The following is a 19,399-nucleotide window of genomic DNA, read 5'->3' as shown; positions in this document are numbered from 1 at the left end:
GGGCGGTGTGTTTACTAAAGGCAATACTTCCGTAGCTTTATCCTCCACTATCACCTAGCAACTTAAGTTTAATGTTTTAATGTTGTCACTTTCCGCGTCGTGTCACTACTATGGGACCGCTGTCACGCAACACGGTAAGTCACATCTCAGAGCATTATACAGGAAAACACTTAGTAGAGCAGCATGAAACTATAACGGGTTTATTTTTACTAGTAGGTTAAGTTAGCTCTTAAGCTAGCGATGGCTAAATAGCAATATCAGCGACTAATCAGTGTTAAATAGGCTGTATTATTGCAGGTTAAATTGACACTGGCCAGTGCCGTTTTGTTGAGTAACCAGTTTTCTAAAAGCCGAGCTTTTCATGTGCATTTGCGGGAAAAAAATAACAAGACAAACAACCGACTCTCATGCTGACCTGACTTTCAACGACTTGTGAAGCGATTTCACTGCCACTGCTGCAGCAATGCTTTGCTTCTGTCATCGAGTTTGCCGAGGTTGAGGGGAAAGTTAAGTTTTCCCAACCAGCCCCCAGACCAAGTGGTGCTCAGCAGCGACCATACTTTGACTTCTGACCTTTCTGGCTGAAAAAAGTGTAGCGAAAGTGTCGTGAGTCCTCTCAGCTGCCACCACGCAGATTCTCTCAGGTGGGAGAGTTTTCCCTTTTTGAAAGGACAAACTGCGCACCTGGACTTTTTTTTTTATTGATCACACTAATTATTACATCTGTTGTGTATCAGATAGATCTTGCACTGTATTGTAGCGTATTGTATTGCCACCAAATCTTGTATACTGTATACAAGATCTGGTGGCAATACAATACGCTATACAGGACAAGGGTCGATCATTAGCCTCTATTTTCCTCTATTGTGAAGAAGAAAAAAAACATAGCAATTGTCTAACTAAGGCATATATTAAAATATTTTTTTTGTAAATAATAAGGTATAGTTAGTTACAATGCCATTAAGACTGCATAACATTGTGTTGAATTTGTGTAACCTGTGACTGAAAAACCATTACGAAGGGAAATATCTTTCAGGGATTTCTCCTATCCAGAGACTACAACAGACTAGCTCTTCTTGACCAATAACAACTGGTCAAAAACATCTTTAATTTCTCTTATTTAATCTAATCCTTATTTGAAAACTCTGGGAATAATGGTGATTGATCTAGACCTGGTGAGATGGACTCTGGATTGAGGAAAACACAATTTACTTGTCTTTCACAAATTAGGTTTAAGTTTTAACTGGCATGTCTAAAAAACTCTTTCCTGTAATTTTGCCCTTAATTGCTAAATTAGAAACTAATTTCAGCATTGGTTCATTGGTTTCCTGCCTACTTCTTTACTTTGTGTCTCCACAGGTGCTGAGAAACAGAAAGAAAAGAGTTGAAAACGCCCCAAGATCTCAAGTTTGACTTCAAGTGGGTGCCGTTCATCACACCATGTTGGTGACAGCATATCTTGCCATAATTTTCCTGCTTGCCCTGTGTGTTGGCCTCGAGATCACAGCACGCCGTCTCACCCCACCTCAGTCTACCCCCACCGCTGTAGCCAACCCAGCCTTCCGTCGCTTCCAGAGCGTATTCCTCCGGGCATACCTTTTGGCTTTGTGGGCAGACTGGCTCCAGGGCCCTTACCTCTACAAACTTTATCGCCACTACAGCTTCCTGGAATCCCAAATAGCCATCTTATATGTGTGTGGCCTGGCTTCCTGTGTTTTGTTTGCTCCATTTTCAAGCTGGCTAGCTCAAGCCTTGGGCCGCAGACACACATGCCTTCTCTTCTGCCTCTCCTACTCTGCTTGTTGTCTCACAAAGCTGTCCAGGGACTATTTTGTTTTGATTGTGGGCCGTGTCCTGGGGGGGTTGTCCACATCCCTGCTCACCACCTCATTTGAAGCCTGGTATGTGTATCGACATGTAGACGTCCATGATTTTCCCAAGGAGTGGATCCCCAGCACCTTCACCAAAGCTGCTACCTGGAACCATGGCCTCGCTGTTGGAGCAGGGCTAGTGGCTAACTTGCTGGCAGAATGGCTCCACCTAGGGCCAGTGGCTCCCTTTCTCCTGGCTGTGCCCTGCCTGGTGTGCTGTGGTTGGGTGGTGCTAACAGACTGGGGCAAGGAAGAGGCTGAAGGAGCAACTGAGGTGGACAAACAGACACTTCTTCTTGGCAATCCAAATGGAGGTGTGACCCGTTTGTCTGCGAAGGCCAGGTTCTCACGCAGCTGCCACGAGGGGCTGCGCTGCCTGCTTTCAGACAGAAGAGTCATGCTCTTGGGTGGAGTGCAGGCTATATTTGAAAGTGTACTCTACATTTTTGTCTTCCTGTGGACCCCGGTACTGGACCCTCATGGGCCCCCTTTAGGAATAGTGTTCTCTTGCCTGATGGCTGCCAGCATGGCTGGCTCCTTGCTGTACCGCCTTGCCACCTCTACTCGCTACCATCTACAGCCTGGCCATGTGGTCTGCCTGGCTGTGCTGATGGCTTTCTTCTCTTTCTTCATGCTGACCTTTTCCACTGCCCCAGGCCAACCTAGACCTCATGAATCATTTCTGGCCTTCCTGCTGCTGGAGCTCGCCTGTGGCCTTTACTTTCCTGCAGTCAGCTTTCTCCAGGGCAGGGTTATCCCAGAGGAGAAGCGGGCTGGTGTATTGGCCTGGTTCCGACTGCCTCTGCACCTGCTGGCCTGCCTAGGGCTGCTGGCCCTCCATGGGGAGGTATCAGGAACAGGTGGAGGGGAGGGGGGCAGTGGTACCCGACACATGTTTGGAGGCTGTGCCATTATGATGCTGGCAGCTTTGATGGCTGTTGTTAGTTTGTTCACTCTGGGGAGAAACGACACAGACCTGAGACTGGAGGGAACCAGAGGGGAGGGGGAGATGTACTGAGGGGATGGGCAACATATCCATTCATGCTTTACTGATTCAAAATGTATTTGTGTGTCTGAAAACAGAAAGCTTGTGTGTTTGACCAGAATTTTGCCAAATGCATCAGTAAAGAAATTGAAGCCCCTAGGGGCTGTTTTGGGAGATGAAGATTTAATAAACATCCATTTTTATATGTTTACCTTGTTACTTCTTTTGGGAGAGACTTATTAATTCTGTCTGTGTAGAGGATGCTCTGGGAACATGGTCATGTCTACCTTCATTTGTCATGCAAATTGCTGAAAACTTAGTCAGCCATGTCCAAAACCCATGAATCATTCCATTAATTGTTCCAGATAAAATGTTCTTGCCTCAGTGTGTGTACCTTGAGGGAGATGGGATTTTTGACAGGATATCATTAATCTCACCTGTCAGTGGCCCCAGGGGTATTGAAATTTTGACTTGTCTTTCAAATGCTTAACAACACACAGGAAAATACATTAATTTACAGAGAGTTGAAGAAATATCCAAAAAAAGGCCATAGCTAGTAAGTAGATTGGTATCTGAATGTCAGTTCATGCAGTACCTCTGACACAGTACTTGATTTCTTTTATGTTGGTGGTTTGTTTTTATTGAAAAGAGCAATCTGCAGTAAGTCCGTTTTACTTTGAATACTTTTTCAGCACCATCTACTGGATATTTTCTTTGTAGTGTCTTAACATGTCTGTTATTTGCACTTTTAAATAAAATAACTCATATCACACTTAATAAAAACTTATTTTTGCTGTAATTTCTATTTTGAGATATACTAATGTTTTATGATATGTATTCTGTCTCACAACATCTGTTTTCTTTTATTATTATTATTATTATTATTATTATTATTATTATTATTATTATTATTATTATTATTAATAATATTATTAACCACATCTAGTGGTGTTATCGAGTTTAACATAAAGAAAACCCATTGTATCTCACAGTAGCTACAGTGTAATTAATGTGAAAGTTAACATGTAGAGTACTCAACTTTTCTGGAAAGAAAATGTCACTTCTGAATCGGGTTAATTGAATGCAAGGTCACTGTTCAAATTTACAGAAAACATTTTAACTAACCAGAAGTCCTTGTTTGAAATGTAGAAAATTAACAATGTTGCCTGCAGTATAGGCTACCCCTTAAATATGTTTCACTGCAGACCCTAATTCCAGATATTTCTGGACTTCTCTCCTCATCGGACATCATGGCAGCCATCCTCCCCATTTTTACCGTTGCTGTGGTACAGTCCCAGCTTTTCTCTATGGTGCGGCTTCACCTGGATGCTGCTAGAACATCCCTCTGTGGGTGAGGGAGGGGTATCTGCACGAGTCTGAACTGCGTTGTTTTGGGATTACATCACAACATCGTCACACGGTGTTCAGTCGGGGCAAAAAGGAGCGCACTATCAGAGGCCCTTTCTTACAGCTGTCAATCCTCAGTGACACTCTCTGCAAGAAGAACTACAATATCAGGAAAGGAGACACCAGAGCCCCATTGGCATCCATATCAGGACAGCCTCTAGCCTACTGCAGGAAGACAGGTTGGCACCATGACACAGGGCAAGGTATGAGCTTAATCCTGTCAATAATATCTCCATTATTATCAAATGTTTATCACGAAGAGATAGAACAGCGGTAGGCTACATTTGAGATGTTTTTAGTGTGGCCTAGATAATTACGTAACAGTCAGTTGATATGCGTGCCTCTACTTCATCCTCTAGTCTCACTGTTCACTGTTGTCAGATGTTTTTGCAATTCAGCTTTAAATAGGCTACCAAAATAGCAATTTTAATGATATTATAACAATAAGAGAGTAGCAGTCTACTTGAATCGTGCACTAAGAGCTTCACTGTCCTGCAGCACAGTATTTACAGCTAAATCCTCTGATATATTTAGTCATTTATGTTAATTTGATAGTTTTGTGATGTAGCCCGTGATGCTAAAGTGTTCAGTGTTACCAGAGATGAGGTGATTGAAATGCGTCACCGGTTGTTTTACCACGGTGCGTCACCATGACAACAAGTTTCTGTCTGTAGCTATGGTAAAAAAAGAAAAAAGAAAAAAAGAGGTGCTACTTAGATTACTGTGGCCTGGTCCTTTTTTTCTTTTTTCTTTTGAGGATACAACAATTAATGTTAATTATTTCAAAGGACAGTCCGTTAATTGTAACCAGTGCTCTCTAACCATGGCCGAATCAAACTCCTAAGTGGCCCTGGGGCAAACATCTGTTTTTGGGCCCCTGTTCACCCCACAGTAGTCTACATATAGGCTAGACACCAAGAAAACTTTACTCTGCAGGATTATCAACAGTTTCACTACTTTAAACTAGAGGATGACATTCATCTTTCAGCTTTCAGTTGCAAACAAGACCACCAATGGGTCCTCAAGTGGAGAGGCCTTAGTGGCACCAGCTCCTCCCAGCTATGAGGAAGCCACTGCAGGTATAACAAAACCTTAAGTAGGCTGCTTGTCTATGTCTTGATTTTCAACAAATAGATTTAACAGTGTTTATCATGTTTTTGTGATGGTGAAAAACACAATGTGAATTTTGGCAATGAAAAAGGTCTTGAATTAATGGAAATAAATGTATCCTCCAGGCACCAGTGCCCCTTGCTATAGTGATGTCGAGATGCTCACGGAGTTTACCTGGGATGATCGCAACATCCGGAGGGTCTTCATTCGTAAGGTGTCAAAAGCCTCATCATCACATTGATTACAATATTATCTCTGTTGTGAATGCTGAGTGTCACAGATAATTTACCCGAGTTGAACATTGTTAAACTTTAATCTTTCTTCTCTCCAACGTCCTTAGGTGTACGCCATCTTGATGATCCAGCTTTTGGTCACTCTGGCTATTGTGGCACTTTTCACATTCTGGTCAGTCTTTCACACTTATCTCTCAATGAGCAAGCAATTCTGATCAACTTCACTGGGTAGTGTGCTTACCTAAGATTATCCTACTTCTAGTGACCCTGTGAAGGATTACATTCAAGCCAACCCTGGATGGTACTGGGCCTCTTAGTAAGTAACAAGTTTAATTTTGAACAGTCTCAAGCCAGTAATACATAACATATCTAACAGTATCCCTATTGTTTAACAGCGCTGTGTTCTTCGTTACCTATCTGACCCTGTCTTGCTGCTCTGCACCAAGGTAAGTCAAAAGTTCTCAGACTATACATCATCAAAAATCAATGAATAGCCTACTTTTTTTTTTACTAGATCAGTTACATTGTCCTTCCTTACTCCTGCAGGAGGCAGTTTCCATGGAATCTGATTCTGCTTGCCATCTTTGTATGTACAAAGCAACATGCATGCCCCATCAGAAATCTTTCTTTCTACTATTTGTCAGTGCTATTTAACTATGAAAAACTGTGACTCACATTGCACTCATGATACCTGCCAAAATAATGGCAACATGATGTTTTGCATATTGTGTAGCCCTGGTATTAAGAAATACAATCATACATCAACAGTATTTGTTTATGCATGAGTTTCACCCCAGAAAAGATTGTAAAACAGTCAAAGTGATCTCACGATCTAACAATCTGATAATGTGAAAAATGAATGCTGTCAATCCATGACTCTCCTCAAGTGGAGTGAGATTTGAATAACTAACAAAATTTTATATGACAATCATATCTTCTGTTACAGACCCTGTCCCTCTCCTACATGACAGGGATGCTGTCCAGGTATGCTTTATGTTTCCTCACTGATTTTTGTGCCCTGTATTGTATCTTGTGGTGGTTTTACTGCATGTGTAGTCACTGATGTATTTTTAATTTCACAGCATGAATAATTTGAAACATGCATAACAAGTTCTGTATATTTCTTGTTTTAATAGTTTCTATAATACCAAGTCAGTGGTGATGTGTCTGGGCATCACAGCAACTGTTTGCCTCCTGGTCACAATCTTCAGCTTCCAAACTAAGGTGAGAAAAGAAAAGAAAGAATTATCCTCCTGTATTTATGTTTTATCTGATAAACATGCTTGATTCAGAGTGAAGTTAGAGAGTCATTTGTGTCTATCAGCTTTTCATACTGTTGGATAAACATACTTAGCTTTGATCTCATGTGCTTTCTACCTCCAGTTTGACGTTACATCATACCAAGGTGTGCTCTTTGTCTTCTGCATGGTCATGTTCATCTCTGGACTGGTGCTGGCCCTCGTCCTTCCCTTTCAATATGTAAGTACAACCAGGATATAGATACATTTAATATGAATGTGAGCTCCAAGTTCTTTTGTATGACATACAGTACATGCTGGAATCATCTAAGTAAATTATCATTTCCATTTAGGTACCATGGTTGGATGCCACTTACGCTGCCTTGGGAGCTATACTGTTTACCATGGTAAGACTACAGAACATTTCAGTCACATAAGTCTATTGTAGACAAGAATCAGACACATCCAAAAAGTTTGTTTGTATTTTCTGTTGCAGTTTTTGGCATTTGACACCCAACTCCTCATGGGGAACAAGCGGTACACCATGAGTCCAGAGGAATATGTCTTTGCCACCCTCAACATCTACCTTGATATCATCTACATCTTCTCTTTCTTCCTCCAAATCTTTGGAACAAAGCGAGACTAAACCATGACTCCACCCTTCTGACCTACAGACAAAGGATTCACCTATGGAAATATAGGCAGACATTGTGAATTTTTGGTGATTGTAGTGACAATACTTCCTCTTGTAACAGCTTTATTTTTTCTTTTGCCTGATACTGACATGGTCACAAATACTTTGTGAATCCCTTGTACAGCTAGACATAGACATATCAATATTCACATCCAAGATGTCTACAACCTTTCCCTCTGATGTTGCATGTTTGGGAACCCTTACCACATGGGATTAGCTTACTTGCTTTACCAGTGACCAGTGGTCTGTGGTGTTGATCCATTTAAAGTAGATACAAAAAAACATTCTGTGAGTGTTCATATGAAGCTGTATGGGTGTCATATATCCATTCTTGCATTGGCATCGCAAATCTCCTGCAAACAATATGTCTGTGCTTGTTTGGAGGTATTTGGTCAACAGTACATTATGCATGACTCTTAAAAAATCCTAACTATGCCAAGTACGGTCATCACATGTCTGGACTATTGCTGTGGGTGTTGATTAAGTCACACAAAGCACATAAATAACTTTTTTCTTTTAAAAATTAAAAAAAAAAAATTAGTTTCTGTTTTTAACAGTTTGTGACTTGTTTTTCTGGCTTTTCAATGACAATCTGAAAATGTTATTTACTGGATTCGGGATGTTGCTATTGATCTCTGCCTTGATTTGTTACATGTTATATACTGTGAGGTCTATATGTTGATTTTTTTTTTTTTGCTGCATTCAACTATTATCATCGTCACAATGTTTATTTATAATGTCATTTATCTAATTTGTGTGTTTGAACCTGAATTCTTTTAATTGCTGATTGTGTAGTCATCCTTCATGGATAATGCTGAAATTGAGAAACCCTTGATTGCTGGCATTGTAGTCTTTGGTCCTAATAATATTTAAGCTTATACAGCTTGTTTGAAGTGGTGACATAATAATTAAATATTAACATGATGGTGCCAAACAGGCATGAATTTACTCTAACTTTTGATAAGGCCTACGTTTGTGGAGGGGCTTGAATGCTATATTTCATGAGATTTGAAGTTTATTTTTTTATGACAGAGTGATACCTATATTTTAGAAAGCAAGAAATGGTGAGTTTAGCTTGAAATTAATTTATTAGTCTTCTTAAGTGGCCTTGGTATACCTTTATTTGATGACATTGTTCCAGTATAATATTATTCTAAGAACATTTCACTGTAGTTTTAATGTCACTGTATTCATTTATTAAAGGGTGAATGTGTACGAGTGTGCTCACTGGTTTGTTTTGATTATATCTTAATATGTCTACATTCACTCAGTATTAAGTCTGTTTTAGCCCCTATTGATGTGAAACTCAGTGTAGGAAATGAATGAAGGAAGATTGTTAAAATAGCCTGTATATAATTATTGGAGGTGATTACAAAAACTGAGGCACCCATGAGGATAAAAAAAATAAAAAGACTTTAATTAAGCATGGCTATTCAGCAATTAAAAGCATGCCTGAGCTGAGCCACCTTCTGTCCTATCCAGCACCAGAGGTAGAAATGACCTTCCACACCCTATAGCACTCAACACATTTGTTTTCTCACATATATATAATTACTTTCAGGTCTCTTGATTTGTGCACATATAATAAACAACAGCAATAATAATATATTCATTTAATCTGGTTTATTGTTGCACAAGTGACTGTGAGAACTGACCCACAGTCCTCCTCCAATCTAGGCTACTTTGGCCTATGACTCCAAAGTTTTAATTCGACTCTTACACTAGATTTGAACTCGTATTGTATGCAGGATGGTCCACCACGTTCTCTTCTTGTTTTGAATTGTTATCAATTAAATTAGGAAGCTACAGACACAGGCAAAAGACTAAACCTCCTTGATGATGTCATGCCTAATTATGAATGAGAAAGAACTCTGACAGACAGCATAGGTCACTTCGACTAACTGCGTGTGTTTGGCATGTGCATGTAGGCTACATCAATAAAATGTTTGTATATACAGTAACTGCGTCGGGCACACAGGGAAAGTGATTGCGTGCATGTGATAGTAATGAAACTGTGCTCCTCTGTCTCTCTCTCTCTCTTTTTATTGGGCAAGTATAACCTACAGAACCAACAAGGTATACATTGATGTAGAACAGCATATAAAACAACAACAACAAACACAAATAGTCAATGCATTGTAGGCAGTAACCTAGAACAGAGTAGGATGAAAATCCCCAAATGTTGACATTTAAACCTGTGGTAAAGTTATCTGAAAGAAAAAAAAAGATTAAACCTTGGATTGACTGAATAATTAAATTTTTCCTGACAGCCTAGGTGAGGCACTGCCTAACCTGCCTCACCTGACTGCACTTCACTGATTGTAGGCCTACAATACTAGATTACAAAAATATAGTTTAAAGAAAAGGTAAATAAATAAGTCAAATATGGGTACAAAAGGGACAAAGAATAAAATAAAATACATAGAGAATAAAACAGCAAACAAAGCAACAACAAAAAGAGGGTCAGTCAGAGGCTTCAGGGAAAAATTGAACCTGTGCTCCTCTTTTTTTTTTCAATGAACTTTATTGAAAAAGGTTGTACATACAAACAACTGTACATAGAACAGCAGACAAGTGCTCCAATATTATGTATCATCAAAAATAAATTAATAAATGAACCTGTGCTCCTCAGTCAGTCAGTGCCGGCGGGTGTGACGTGACATGAAACGCTCTCCTCCCAATCTGCAGGCGACCAGTTACTCTGTAGCGCACTCGGACTAGCAGCGCACAGTCATCCAATCACAGCGTGCGATGGTAGCGCGTTGTGTTCAGCCATGTTGTGGTTTTGAATGAGGAAGAAGCGGGAGATGTTATTCTTCAACGAGTTTATACGCAATTTAAAGTCACGTTAAGGATACATGAATGAGTTAGGACGTGAGCCAAGAATGATAGCCGTTTTTCCAAGCGTGTCGGTTGCGACTTATCGCATTCCCGTTGGTATTTAAACACACTTCCATAAATTAGCTGTGTAGCTAACAACGGCGGCTAGCAGGGGGGAGTTAGCATAGCGTGCTAGCTTAGTCAACTGGCGATTTCTCAGCTAACTAGCTAGCGGTTAGCTAATGTCGGAGGAAAGTAAAATGTTATTTGTGAAGAGCGTCAGCCTTTCAAACTGCTTCAGCTAGCCGGCCTCAGTCGAATGAAGCGTATCAGCTTAGTTTTGGTTTCACTACATTGGCAGGTAGACTGAAAAGCAGCGGCGGCGATTTAACTGTTATCTCCCAACCAGAGGCGCTATTTGTAAAAAAACAAAAACAAAAAACTTTTGAGCCATGTTGAATAAAATCTACGAATGGATAGAAACGAGTTTTGCCAATCTTCGCAACGGTGTGCCAGCTCCGGAGCACTCAGATGTTCACCGAGCACCAGGAGACGATCAGATGAGGAGGAAAAGACCAATTGAATGGTATGAGCTGTAACAACAATGTTTCCCATGTGTAATGACACTGAGTTTAAAAAGACACACGGTCCCGTTAAACCATATTGGGCCCGCGTTTTAACAGTTTTTGTAATGCAAAGAAAACAATAATCCGTCTGTCTGAATTAATGTAACGTTTTATTAACTTTCGTCTTTTCGTTCACCGTTTTACTTCAAGTTTGGAAGATGGAGATAACATCGACCAAGATGGCTTAGTGATAAAGAAGTCACGAATGGGTAACTGCAAATTACTTACCCTAATGCCTTGCTTATATCTATGAGGTCACAGCTAAATCTGTTTTGCTACTTACAATTGTGTGTATCTGATTCAAATGTGTCTAGGTGAGCTTATTGACTCAGTCAAGACTGCAGCTGAAGGAGTTAAGACTCATAGCTCCAGTGTGGCTTCGTGGATGAAGAATAGTGTAAGCCCTAAATTGAAAAATATGCTGCCTGCCTCCTCTGGACCTCCACCTGGAGAGCCACAGCCTTCAACATCTGCAGCAGCCTGGGTAGGCAGGCCAGTAAGTATTGAATTTTAGGGGCATGACTTTAAGTATGTCAAAAACTTCTTCTTTAAGAAAAAAAAAATTAAATATGTCTCTTTGTTTGGATAAAGCTTGCTGAAAGGAACTCTTTGGATGAGATGTTTGCTGCTCCTGCAACAACCTTGGAGTGGAAAACATCTAAAACAGGTAAAAACTTACAGCATTGTATTAGCATTTTCATCAAGGTTGATAGGATTTGTGCTGTCTCTCATCTCATCTTGGAGAGATTTAATTACTGTGTTTTCCCTCCAACTCTAGAGTGGTTGCGTAATGAGAAGTCCACTGTGGGACCAAAAGTCTGCAGAAGACAGGTGTGCATGAGCCCCACACATCGTGAGGTGCCAAAAACAAATGGGCATTCAGTCATCTTGCCACCATCTGTCAACTCTATACAGCACTCCACTCCACGACTGGGCAGACCCCTGAACCTCCGACCACATGGTTCAACAAGGTATTCCTCACATCTTGTTTTTTGCCTTTCAACATTTTTTCCGCTTGAGTGGTTGTTTTTGTTTTTTGTGACACTGGGTGAGGTCAGTTAGTTGATGATATTTGTTTCCCAAACTGTCATTTTGTTTCTGCAGTTTCTTCAGTGGAGTGGGCACCACAAGTGGCTGTACCAGCATGTATGAGAAGACCTTTCCCATCAAAGTGGTGCAAAGCCCAACACACAGCACTTCATCCGGCCGTATACATATGAGCAGACCCCGCTGCACAGCACAGGAGGTCGGACATCGGCACGAAAAGGCACCATACAATTCCTTTGAATTTGTTTGTTACATTTGTTTATATGTACTTTTCTTTCTGTTTCTCCAGTCCGTTCGTGAGGAGGAGAAGGAGATCTACAAGCAGCTTCTGACCATGGTCTCTGGTGGTCAGTCGTCTTTCCTTCACAATGGCAGCTCACACAGCATCGTGAGGTCACACAGAGATTTGTAAGTAGTAATTCTAATGCAGGATATTTTACAATGCCATGATTTTACCTGTCAATGAAACATGTAAAGAGACGCAGAGAAGGTGGTTACAGTAGGAAAAGTACTTTCAGAATTCACTTACAGGCCAGTGGGTGGCTCCAAAAGCGCATAAGCTCAGCACTAGTGATTTATCCACTTTTTGTGTTGGTTGTGCACTCTGTGGCCCTCATGTATCAAATGTGCGTACACAGAAAAAATTTGTGTACGCCAAATCGCAAGGATCGGCATTTATCAATCTGAACGTGAGCGTAAGGTACGCAAAAATCTCATGCCAGCTCTGACCACGTGTACGCAGATTTTGAGTGCTGCTGTGTCAGAATGATTATTAAACCATACTAATGCAGCGATGTGGACCTCACGTTGTTGTTGTTTTTATTAGTGAAATAAATAAAGATGGTACAACCACATATTCATGTCCGTGTTGAAAACTTAACTCAACTTTTATTTTGAGCAACTGAGGTGAATATGACAGATGCTCATTAATCAGCTGTGTAAACAGAAACGGTCAATGACAGACCTGTTACAGTATTGTTAGATCACAGATAGAAACGTCCACGATCTCACTGATAAACAGCTGCTCAGTCTCTTTCTCTGTTGGACACCAGAGCCCCGATTGAGCAGGGAGACGAGCCGTTCCGGTGTGACACCTGCCCAGGTGCAGGTCACCTCCACAGTGGAGGAGTTTTTTTTGTCACCGGGACCTGTCAGCGGGGGATCAGGGATTGGGCCCAGTGTTTCACATCCCTCCATCAGTGGAACCATGCCATCAGTGCTGACGGTTATAAAGTTGCGTTCACGGCAGTAATTAGGCTCTGATCTCAAACACTTATGTTTAGTAAACTGCAGGAGCATTTCATGAGATTACTTGGTTTCCTAACGTCATCTGTGATACGTGCGTCTGCAGCCTCCATCCACCAGTGACGCTTGTACCAATCCAGATATTTAATGGAGCCACCCTCTTACTGTTGAACATGGTAATGTCAGTAAAGTCCCGTCTTCCGTGTCTCCATGCCGTGAAGTGGGCAGGACAAGGCCTCTAAAGCAGGAATATATCGGGGTGTGACATTTAAACTATGATCGCTTTCAGCTGCCAAATTTATCAACACCACGCTGGTTCTACACCAAAAGGCAGCGTACACACTTTTTGTAAACCACAAGTGACACCTGGCGCACGCTGATACTTACACCAGAATCTATACCAGTTTGATAAATGAGGGCCTGTGTGTGTTAGAGGGACAAAATGATCAAGATCCTACTTCCATGTGAAATCAACAGATGTACATACTCTTTGGTAGTTGCACCCATGGTTTTTAGTTGGAAGTTGCATGTAAGGAAAGAGAATCCATATTTACTGCATCACAAACTCTTCATATATTCATATGGCTAGTAAAAGTAAGTCATAGCCATGCAATAAATACTGTATGACTTAACCCTTTGATTATATATGGAAATTATCTTAGATAGTGCCTGTGCTTTATTCTGCTCACCCTTCTCATGCTCTAATCAGCACCAGCTTCCTGACCACCAGCCGCAGGCTGCTGCAGTTTTCCCTCACTGGGTCAGCAGCAGAAGGAACTTCAGAGGGAACCAGCAGCCCACCCAGCCCGAGAGGGATGTCAAGCCAGGGCTCCAGCAACCTCCCCAGCCCAGTTGGGAACTCCAGCAGGCCAGGGATCCAGGCATGGTCTCTGGACACGGACCTTAGCTCTAATAGAGCAGCTACTCTCACATCTGCTCCCTCCCCATCTGCCCTGCAGGACAACTCCTCTCAGGACACACAATCATCAGGTTGGATACTTGCCTCATATAGGAATTATGAAAGTCGTGTATTGCAGGTGAATTGAATATTTGCTTGATTCAGTTCTTCATCTTGGATTAACCTTGTCTTCGTCTCTTGTAGCTCATGATGGTGACTCTGTAATTATCGTAAATGAGAAAAAGGGTAAAAAGAAAGACAGCTCAAGGTTAGTATTTGTTTTTAGTCTAGTTTTTGTTATATGATGACCTACATTTCCCTGGTTCATGAAAATGTAATTTGTAATATGATTAAACGTAATAAAAATATGCCAATGGGAGACATTTATGCTTTTCATGTTGTATGTTGTTTAGTTCATACTTCGCAATGAATTAGATTTTTATATGAACACACAATTTAAGTCTGTGAAGCATTATGAGTGTGAGGTAAAAGTAAAAACAATGACTTAAGTCAATCTCGTATATCAAATTGGTACACGTAAAACAATATATTACTCTGATTTTACAGGGTGCCGTGTTTCCAAGCTGAGTTATGGATCAAAGAATTGTAAGTACATGCCAATGCATTTAAATTGAATAAATACATAACTGGTCTATTGTACACTCATTAAATTTGATTATGGCTACATTGACAATTGTTTTTATGCCTCTATAGAACGAGTATGTACGACTCTCGAGCGCGAGAGAGACGGAGACAGATAGAAGAGCAGGAGGCCCTGACTGCCCAGCTGCTACGACAGGTGTCTGTTATTTACTGAAAGCCTCCTTCAGGTTAATTTGTGAATTGTGCATTTTAATTCAGCCTCTGGCTGTCCTAATAACCTGTGTCATGTTCCTAGCGCCTGTCTGAAGAGGGGCAACGCAGCCCAGATGTAGAGGTCCATGTTCGAGTTCCTTTGGAGAAGGAAGTTCCTTTGACTCCTGTGATAGAAGAACCAAAGCCTGTGGAAGAGAAACCAGAATTCCCTGAACTCACAGAGGTATGGATATTGTTTGTTTGATGTACTCAAATTCAGAGGACCCATCCAAATAGGAAATATCTTTTCATGCATTTAATTTCTGAATGTGTGATTTTATTTTAAAAAATAGAAACACTTGCCTGAATGGTGCTTTTACGTGCAGTTTATTGTAAATTACTTCAGGCCCACTGAAGTTAGCAAGAATGGGGCTTTTTTCTACAGCCCCATTCTTTTGGTCAAATTATCTAGATCAGAATTAAGTTAACAAGGGCTACAAGGATAGACCATTTCTTGTTTCTGCAAGTTCATCTTTTGGAAGAAATTCATATGTAACTCCTAATTTTGTGTGATCTGTCTGTTTCTGCTTAGGAGATGGAGGCAGATGTGAACAGAGTGCTAAGAGGTGGTAGTCCTCATGAAGTGTTAAGCGAAGGTTTTGGTCTCAGCCTTACACGCAAAGACCTGCACACCCTCAGCAACCTCAACTGGCTGAATGATGAAGTGAGTGCATACTATCCTCAAGCCAAGATCTGTATAAACTAATTTAAACCTTTGGGTCCTATGTACATGATATATGGATACCTGACCACAGTGCTTGTCTAGTTAATTAAAACTCTCCCCCTTTAATCTTTCAGGTGATCAACTTTTACATGAATCTGCTGGTCGAGCGCAGCAAGGACCCCAACATGCCATCCGCCAATACGTTCAACACTTTTTTCTACCCAAAGCTGCGCAGCAGTGGATACTCCGCTGTCCGCCGCTGGACCAAAAAGATGGACATCTTCTCTAAAGACATCCTTTTGGTTCCTGTCCACTTGGATGTGCATTGGTGCCTCTCTGTAAGTCTTACCATTCATAATTTTGTGCTTGGAAGTAACAGTCTTCGGATTTATTTAACTGTTTTTTCATTAAGCATCTGTTTGTCCCAGGTGGTGGATTTCCGCAAAAAGGCCGTCATGTACTTTGATTCTTTGGGAGGAAACAACGCTGAAGCATGCAAAATCTTGTTGTAAGTTTTCTTTTTCAGATTTGTTTCTTTATTGAATGAGATGTATATTTGCATATTTGGGGAACTTCTGGCGAGTCACTGTTGTGTACAGGAAATAATACATTTTTTATTTCCCAGTGACTACCTGCAGCAGGAAAGTAAGGACAAGAAGGGCAAAGAACTGGATACCTCAGGCTGGACTCTGTCCAGCAAAAAGTGCAGTGTAAGTCCAAGACGCACAAAGGATGAGAGCCTCAAGAAGTCTGCTTTCATATTTGTGTCCTGTCAGTGCTGTTTTGTCAACAAATGTAGCTCCAGGTTACAGTGTTAGGAGCTAGTAGTGTTTCTACAGAGCTCAAGATTGAACTTTTTTTCTGTTGCACTGATGCTAACATGTTTCTCAGTTGGTTGCACATGATTTGGTTGCACTTTTTTGTTGCTAAAGCACCAATACAATATCAAATTGTCTAATCAGGACATTTATGACCTTCCATTCTGAACGAGACAGGCATAGCATGGTGGAGATGTTTGTGTCACCATCTATCGTGGGTTGAGGGCAGAGGCAATGTTGTCACAAGTCTATTCCCAGAGGTTGACATCACTCCTATAAACTGGGCACGGACCATGTGGTTTGCATTTGTTTGGTTAACACTTAAACTGTAATACTGTGGTAATAATCAGAGGAGTGTCTGTTTCATATCTGAAATTCTATTTATAAAACCATTATGTTGTCTAAAATAGTAATATTTAAGGATAGGAAACCACCTTCAGCACCAAACATTATCTTCAAAGTTTAACAACTGTAACAAAGGACAAACACTCTGGATGGATGAATAACCTCACAGCAGGGATTTAAACCCACCTGTTGAATTACTCACAGATTCCAGTGGTATCCGTTCTCATAGCTCCACTAGCTCCTGTAGTTGTAATGTTATACAGGAATAGATAATGGTAACTTTAAGAGCCTGTCATTCGAACCTAGATTATTTTAGAGCGACTGTAATAGAGACAGACCTGTCACAGAGAGTGCAGGTAGTCGGACTAACTGAGCCAGGGAACTCCCACACGGTGCATGCAGGACACCGAAACATATGTATTGCATGTATGGGAGCGTAATATGTAACTTCATAAGATTATTTTGGTTGCAGTCTGGGATGCTGCTCCATCTTTGCTTGATTGTCCAGGTCCATGGTGTAGTGCAGTATTCTTACCAGTGAACTAGTTTTAATTATAAGGAGTCATTATAGCCCTTCATTATTTCTTGGTAACTAGCAGTAGTTTCGATGTACGAATATGAATTACTTTATTAATCCCCAAAGGGAAATTCATTTGTCTGTCAGCTCATCACCATTTGCAGAAAATGGTGAAAATTTGCAGACAAAATAATTATAAATCTTAAACTACTACAGCATCTTGTGTAGGAGTATTGTTGTGTTTCTTATAGAAAGACGATGGCTGTTGCACTGTTAGACAGGTTAGCTGGGTCGTTAGGGTACAATGTGCTACTGTTCAAAATCTATTCATCATTAAGAATGAAAGCACAGCTAAATCAATGCAAAATTGGAGCAGATGGTAAAGTAATAAATTAGTCATTGGTATTAATCAAATGCCCTGTCAAACTGTCACAGATTATTTCATTTTGCATTGCAGGTTTGTCTGGAATACTTGTAACTATAAATGCTGATTAACATTTTTATTTCTCGTTTCCTCACAGGAGATCCCTCAGCAGATGAATGGTAGCGACTGTGGAATGTTCACATGCAAATATGCGGATTACATTACCAAAGACAGGCCAATCACATTCACACAGGTAATAACAAACAGCAGTAACAAAGAAAGATTATCTGGCAACATCATTATGGCAGTGTCCTAAGAATGTCTTGCATGATATTTAAGTGACTTTGAGCACTTGTAAAAGCATGTGATAAATAAAATGTATTATTATTAATATTATGATCCCTTTTCTTTTATTCACAGAAACACATGCCCTACTTCAGAAAAAGGATGGTTTGGGAAATTCTGAACCATAAGCTGTTGTGATGTAACGATGAGGATTGTGAACTTGTCAGCTCGCTGTTACAAACACGAGACTATGAGCTACATTCAGCAGCTGGGAAAGACTTGCACACCAGCGCATCAAATCAGGAACCAGCTCTGCCACTCTCCATCCTCTAAGGCCAATCAAGCCCTCAGCTGATCTTGGCTGATGGGATGTTGCTGGAGCACCCATGCACTGCCTCCCAGTCCTGTTCTCCAGTTTTTTTTTTTTTGGTGCAGCCACGGTGCATCAGTATAGCAGCTGAAACACTGCGTGTTTTATATTGCCCAGCCAGAACTGTTTTTGAAATTACACGTTGTACTGTCTTACAGACCATACTCTGAGCTGCAATGTTCTGTTTGATGCAAACACACAAAGTTTACATGCTTTTTGTCTTACAGGGAGATGAGTACATTATGCTGCATTGTTTTTATAATGACGGCTATAGTACAGTTGCTGTCACTGACGATGTTTATACTCTTGGTATGTGCAAAGGCAAATTTACTTTACTTTGACAATACGAATGCCCACAAAACAGAAAATTGAATGGTATACGGTCCAAAAATCTTTGTATTTGGGCATGAGAATAGTTTTGTTTTTTCTTTTTCTCTGCAATATTGAACATTTAAACCCAAAACAGGATTATTTTTGTAATTCATCGGATTAAAATGCACAAAAAGTCTTCAAATGTGACATTGCCTCAGAGTATGATTTCTAATGAAAACAGAATGTTGTCTTACCTTGCCACGAGTATAACAGTCTTATTTACGCCCTAAAAGAGCAGGGTAAAAAGGTTTTGCCATTTCCTTCTTGATTCTTGATATAAGATTGTAAATTATGGTCAAAGTCTATTTTATGTATTTCAGAGTCTCCTTTAGTTCAACAGCAAATTTTGGGCATATTCAGTATATTTTGAATTTTGTACATACTTAAAACATATACAGCCTCTTGAACAGTGTAATATACTTTTTTTTTTTTTTTTTTTACCTGTTTCCTATCTATTTTTATCTAGAACCAAGTCTGTTTTAGAAATAAATTCTCATGTATTGTGACTGCTCTTTGTGTTACCTCAGAATCAGTTTGGTTTTATATAAAACTGCCATATTTGATAATTTGATAAACATGAGAGAATGTGGACATTTGAAATTTGTCTTGGCTTATTTAAGAGTGCATTATTTCTT

At 40.4% G+C, this 19,399-nt stretch overlaps 3 protein-coding genes across 4 annotated transcripts; all 3 read left to right on the top strand.

Annotated features, from left to right (window-relative positions):
* Positions 1-6: 6 nt before the first annotated feature.
* On the top strand, positions 7-3,607 carry mfsd5 (major facilitator superfamily domain containing 5). The gene is made up of 2 exons (XM_083974733.1): positions 7-134; positions 1,360-3,607. The coding sequence occupies exon 2, from the start codon at positions 1,441-1,443 to the stop codon at positions 2,887-2,889; it is 1,449 nt and encodes a 482-aa protein (XP_083830859.1). The 5' UTR covers positions 7-134; positions 1,360-1,440; the 3' UTR covers positions 2,890-3,607.
* An 844-nt stretch (positions 3,608-4,451) lies between these two features.
* On the top strand, positions 4,452-7,490 carry LOC310989294 (protein lifeguard 2-like; the record flags this gene model as incomplete). Its single annotated transcript, XM_083976310.1, has 12 exons — positions 4,452-4,466; positions 5,252-5,342; positions 5,499-5,587; positions 5,714-5,778; positions 5,869-5,922; positions 6,002-6,052; positions 6,153-6,192; positions 6,553-6,590; positions 6,743-6,830; positions 6,990-7,085; positions 7,198-7,251; positions 7,341-7,490. The coding sequence occupies 12 exons, from the start codon at positions 4,452-4,454 to the stop codon at positions 7,488-7,490; spliced, it is 831 nt and encodes a 276-aa protein (XP_083832436.1).
* Positions 7,491-10,305: 2,815 nt separating this feature from the next.
* senp1 (SUMO specific peptidase 1) lies at positions 10,306-19,249 on the top strand. 2 transcript variants are annotated; one of them, XM_083974586.1, is made up of 18 exons: positions 10,306-10,944; positions 11,135-11,193; positions 11,299-11,468; positions 11,576-11,651; positions 11,763-11,955; positions 12,089-12,230; positions 12,321-12,439; positions 13,986-14,266; positions 14,379-14,442; positions 14,742-14,780; positions 14,889-14,973; positions 15,073-15,213; positions 15,562-15,693; positions 15,828-16,031; positions 16,122-16,201; positions 16,319-16,403; positions 17,895-17,990; positions 18,158-19,249. In XM_083974586.1, the coding sequence occupies exons 1-18, from the start codon at positions 10,811-10,813 to the stop codon at positions 18,218-18,220; spliced, it is 2,163 nt and encodes a 720-aa protein (XP_083830712.1). In that variant the 5' UTR covers positions 10,306-10,810; the 3' UTR covers positions 18,221-19,249. The 2 variants fall into 2 exon arrangements, with proteins under 2 accessions (XP_083830712.1, XP_083830711.1); XM_083974585.1 differs by having other exon boundaries at positions 11,299-11,480.
* The last annotated feature ends 150 nt before the right edge of the window (positions 19,250-19,399 follow it).

The sequence above is a fragment of the Trachurus trachurus genome (assembly GCF_905171665.1).
Source record: "Trachurus trachurus genome assembly, chromosome: 7".
NCBI classification, from domain to species: Eukaryota; Metazoa; Chordata; class Actinopteri; order Carangiformes; family Carangidae; genus Trachurus; species Trachurus trachurus.
Note: the sequence above shows the minus strand (reverse complement) of the source record. Positions and strands in the feature narration are given on the sequence as shown.

Bases quoted from the DNA above. Each gene is read 5' to 3' on its own strand.
- senp1 (XM_083974585.1), top strand. From the start codon at position 10,811: ATGTTGAATAAAATCTACGAATGGATAGAAACGAGTTTTGCCAATCTT. The intron at 11,194-11,298 runs GTAACTGCAAAT...AAATGTGTCTAG, and splicing joins GATAAAGAAGTCACGAATGG to GTGAGCTTATTGACTCAGTC. The intron at 14,781-14,888 runs GTAAGTACATGC...ATGCCTCTATAG, and splicing joins GAGTTATGGATCAAAGAATT to AACGAGTATGTACGACTCTC.
- mfsd5 (XM_083974733.1), top strand. From the start codon at position 1,441: ATGTTGGTGACAGCATATCTTGCCATAATTTTCCTGCTTGCCCTGTGT.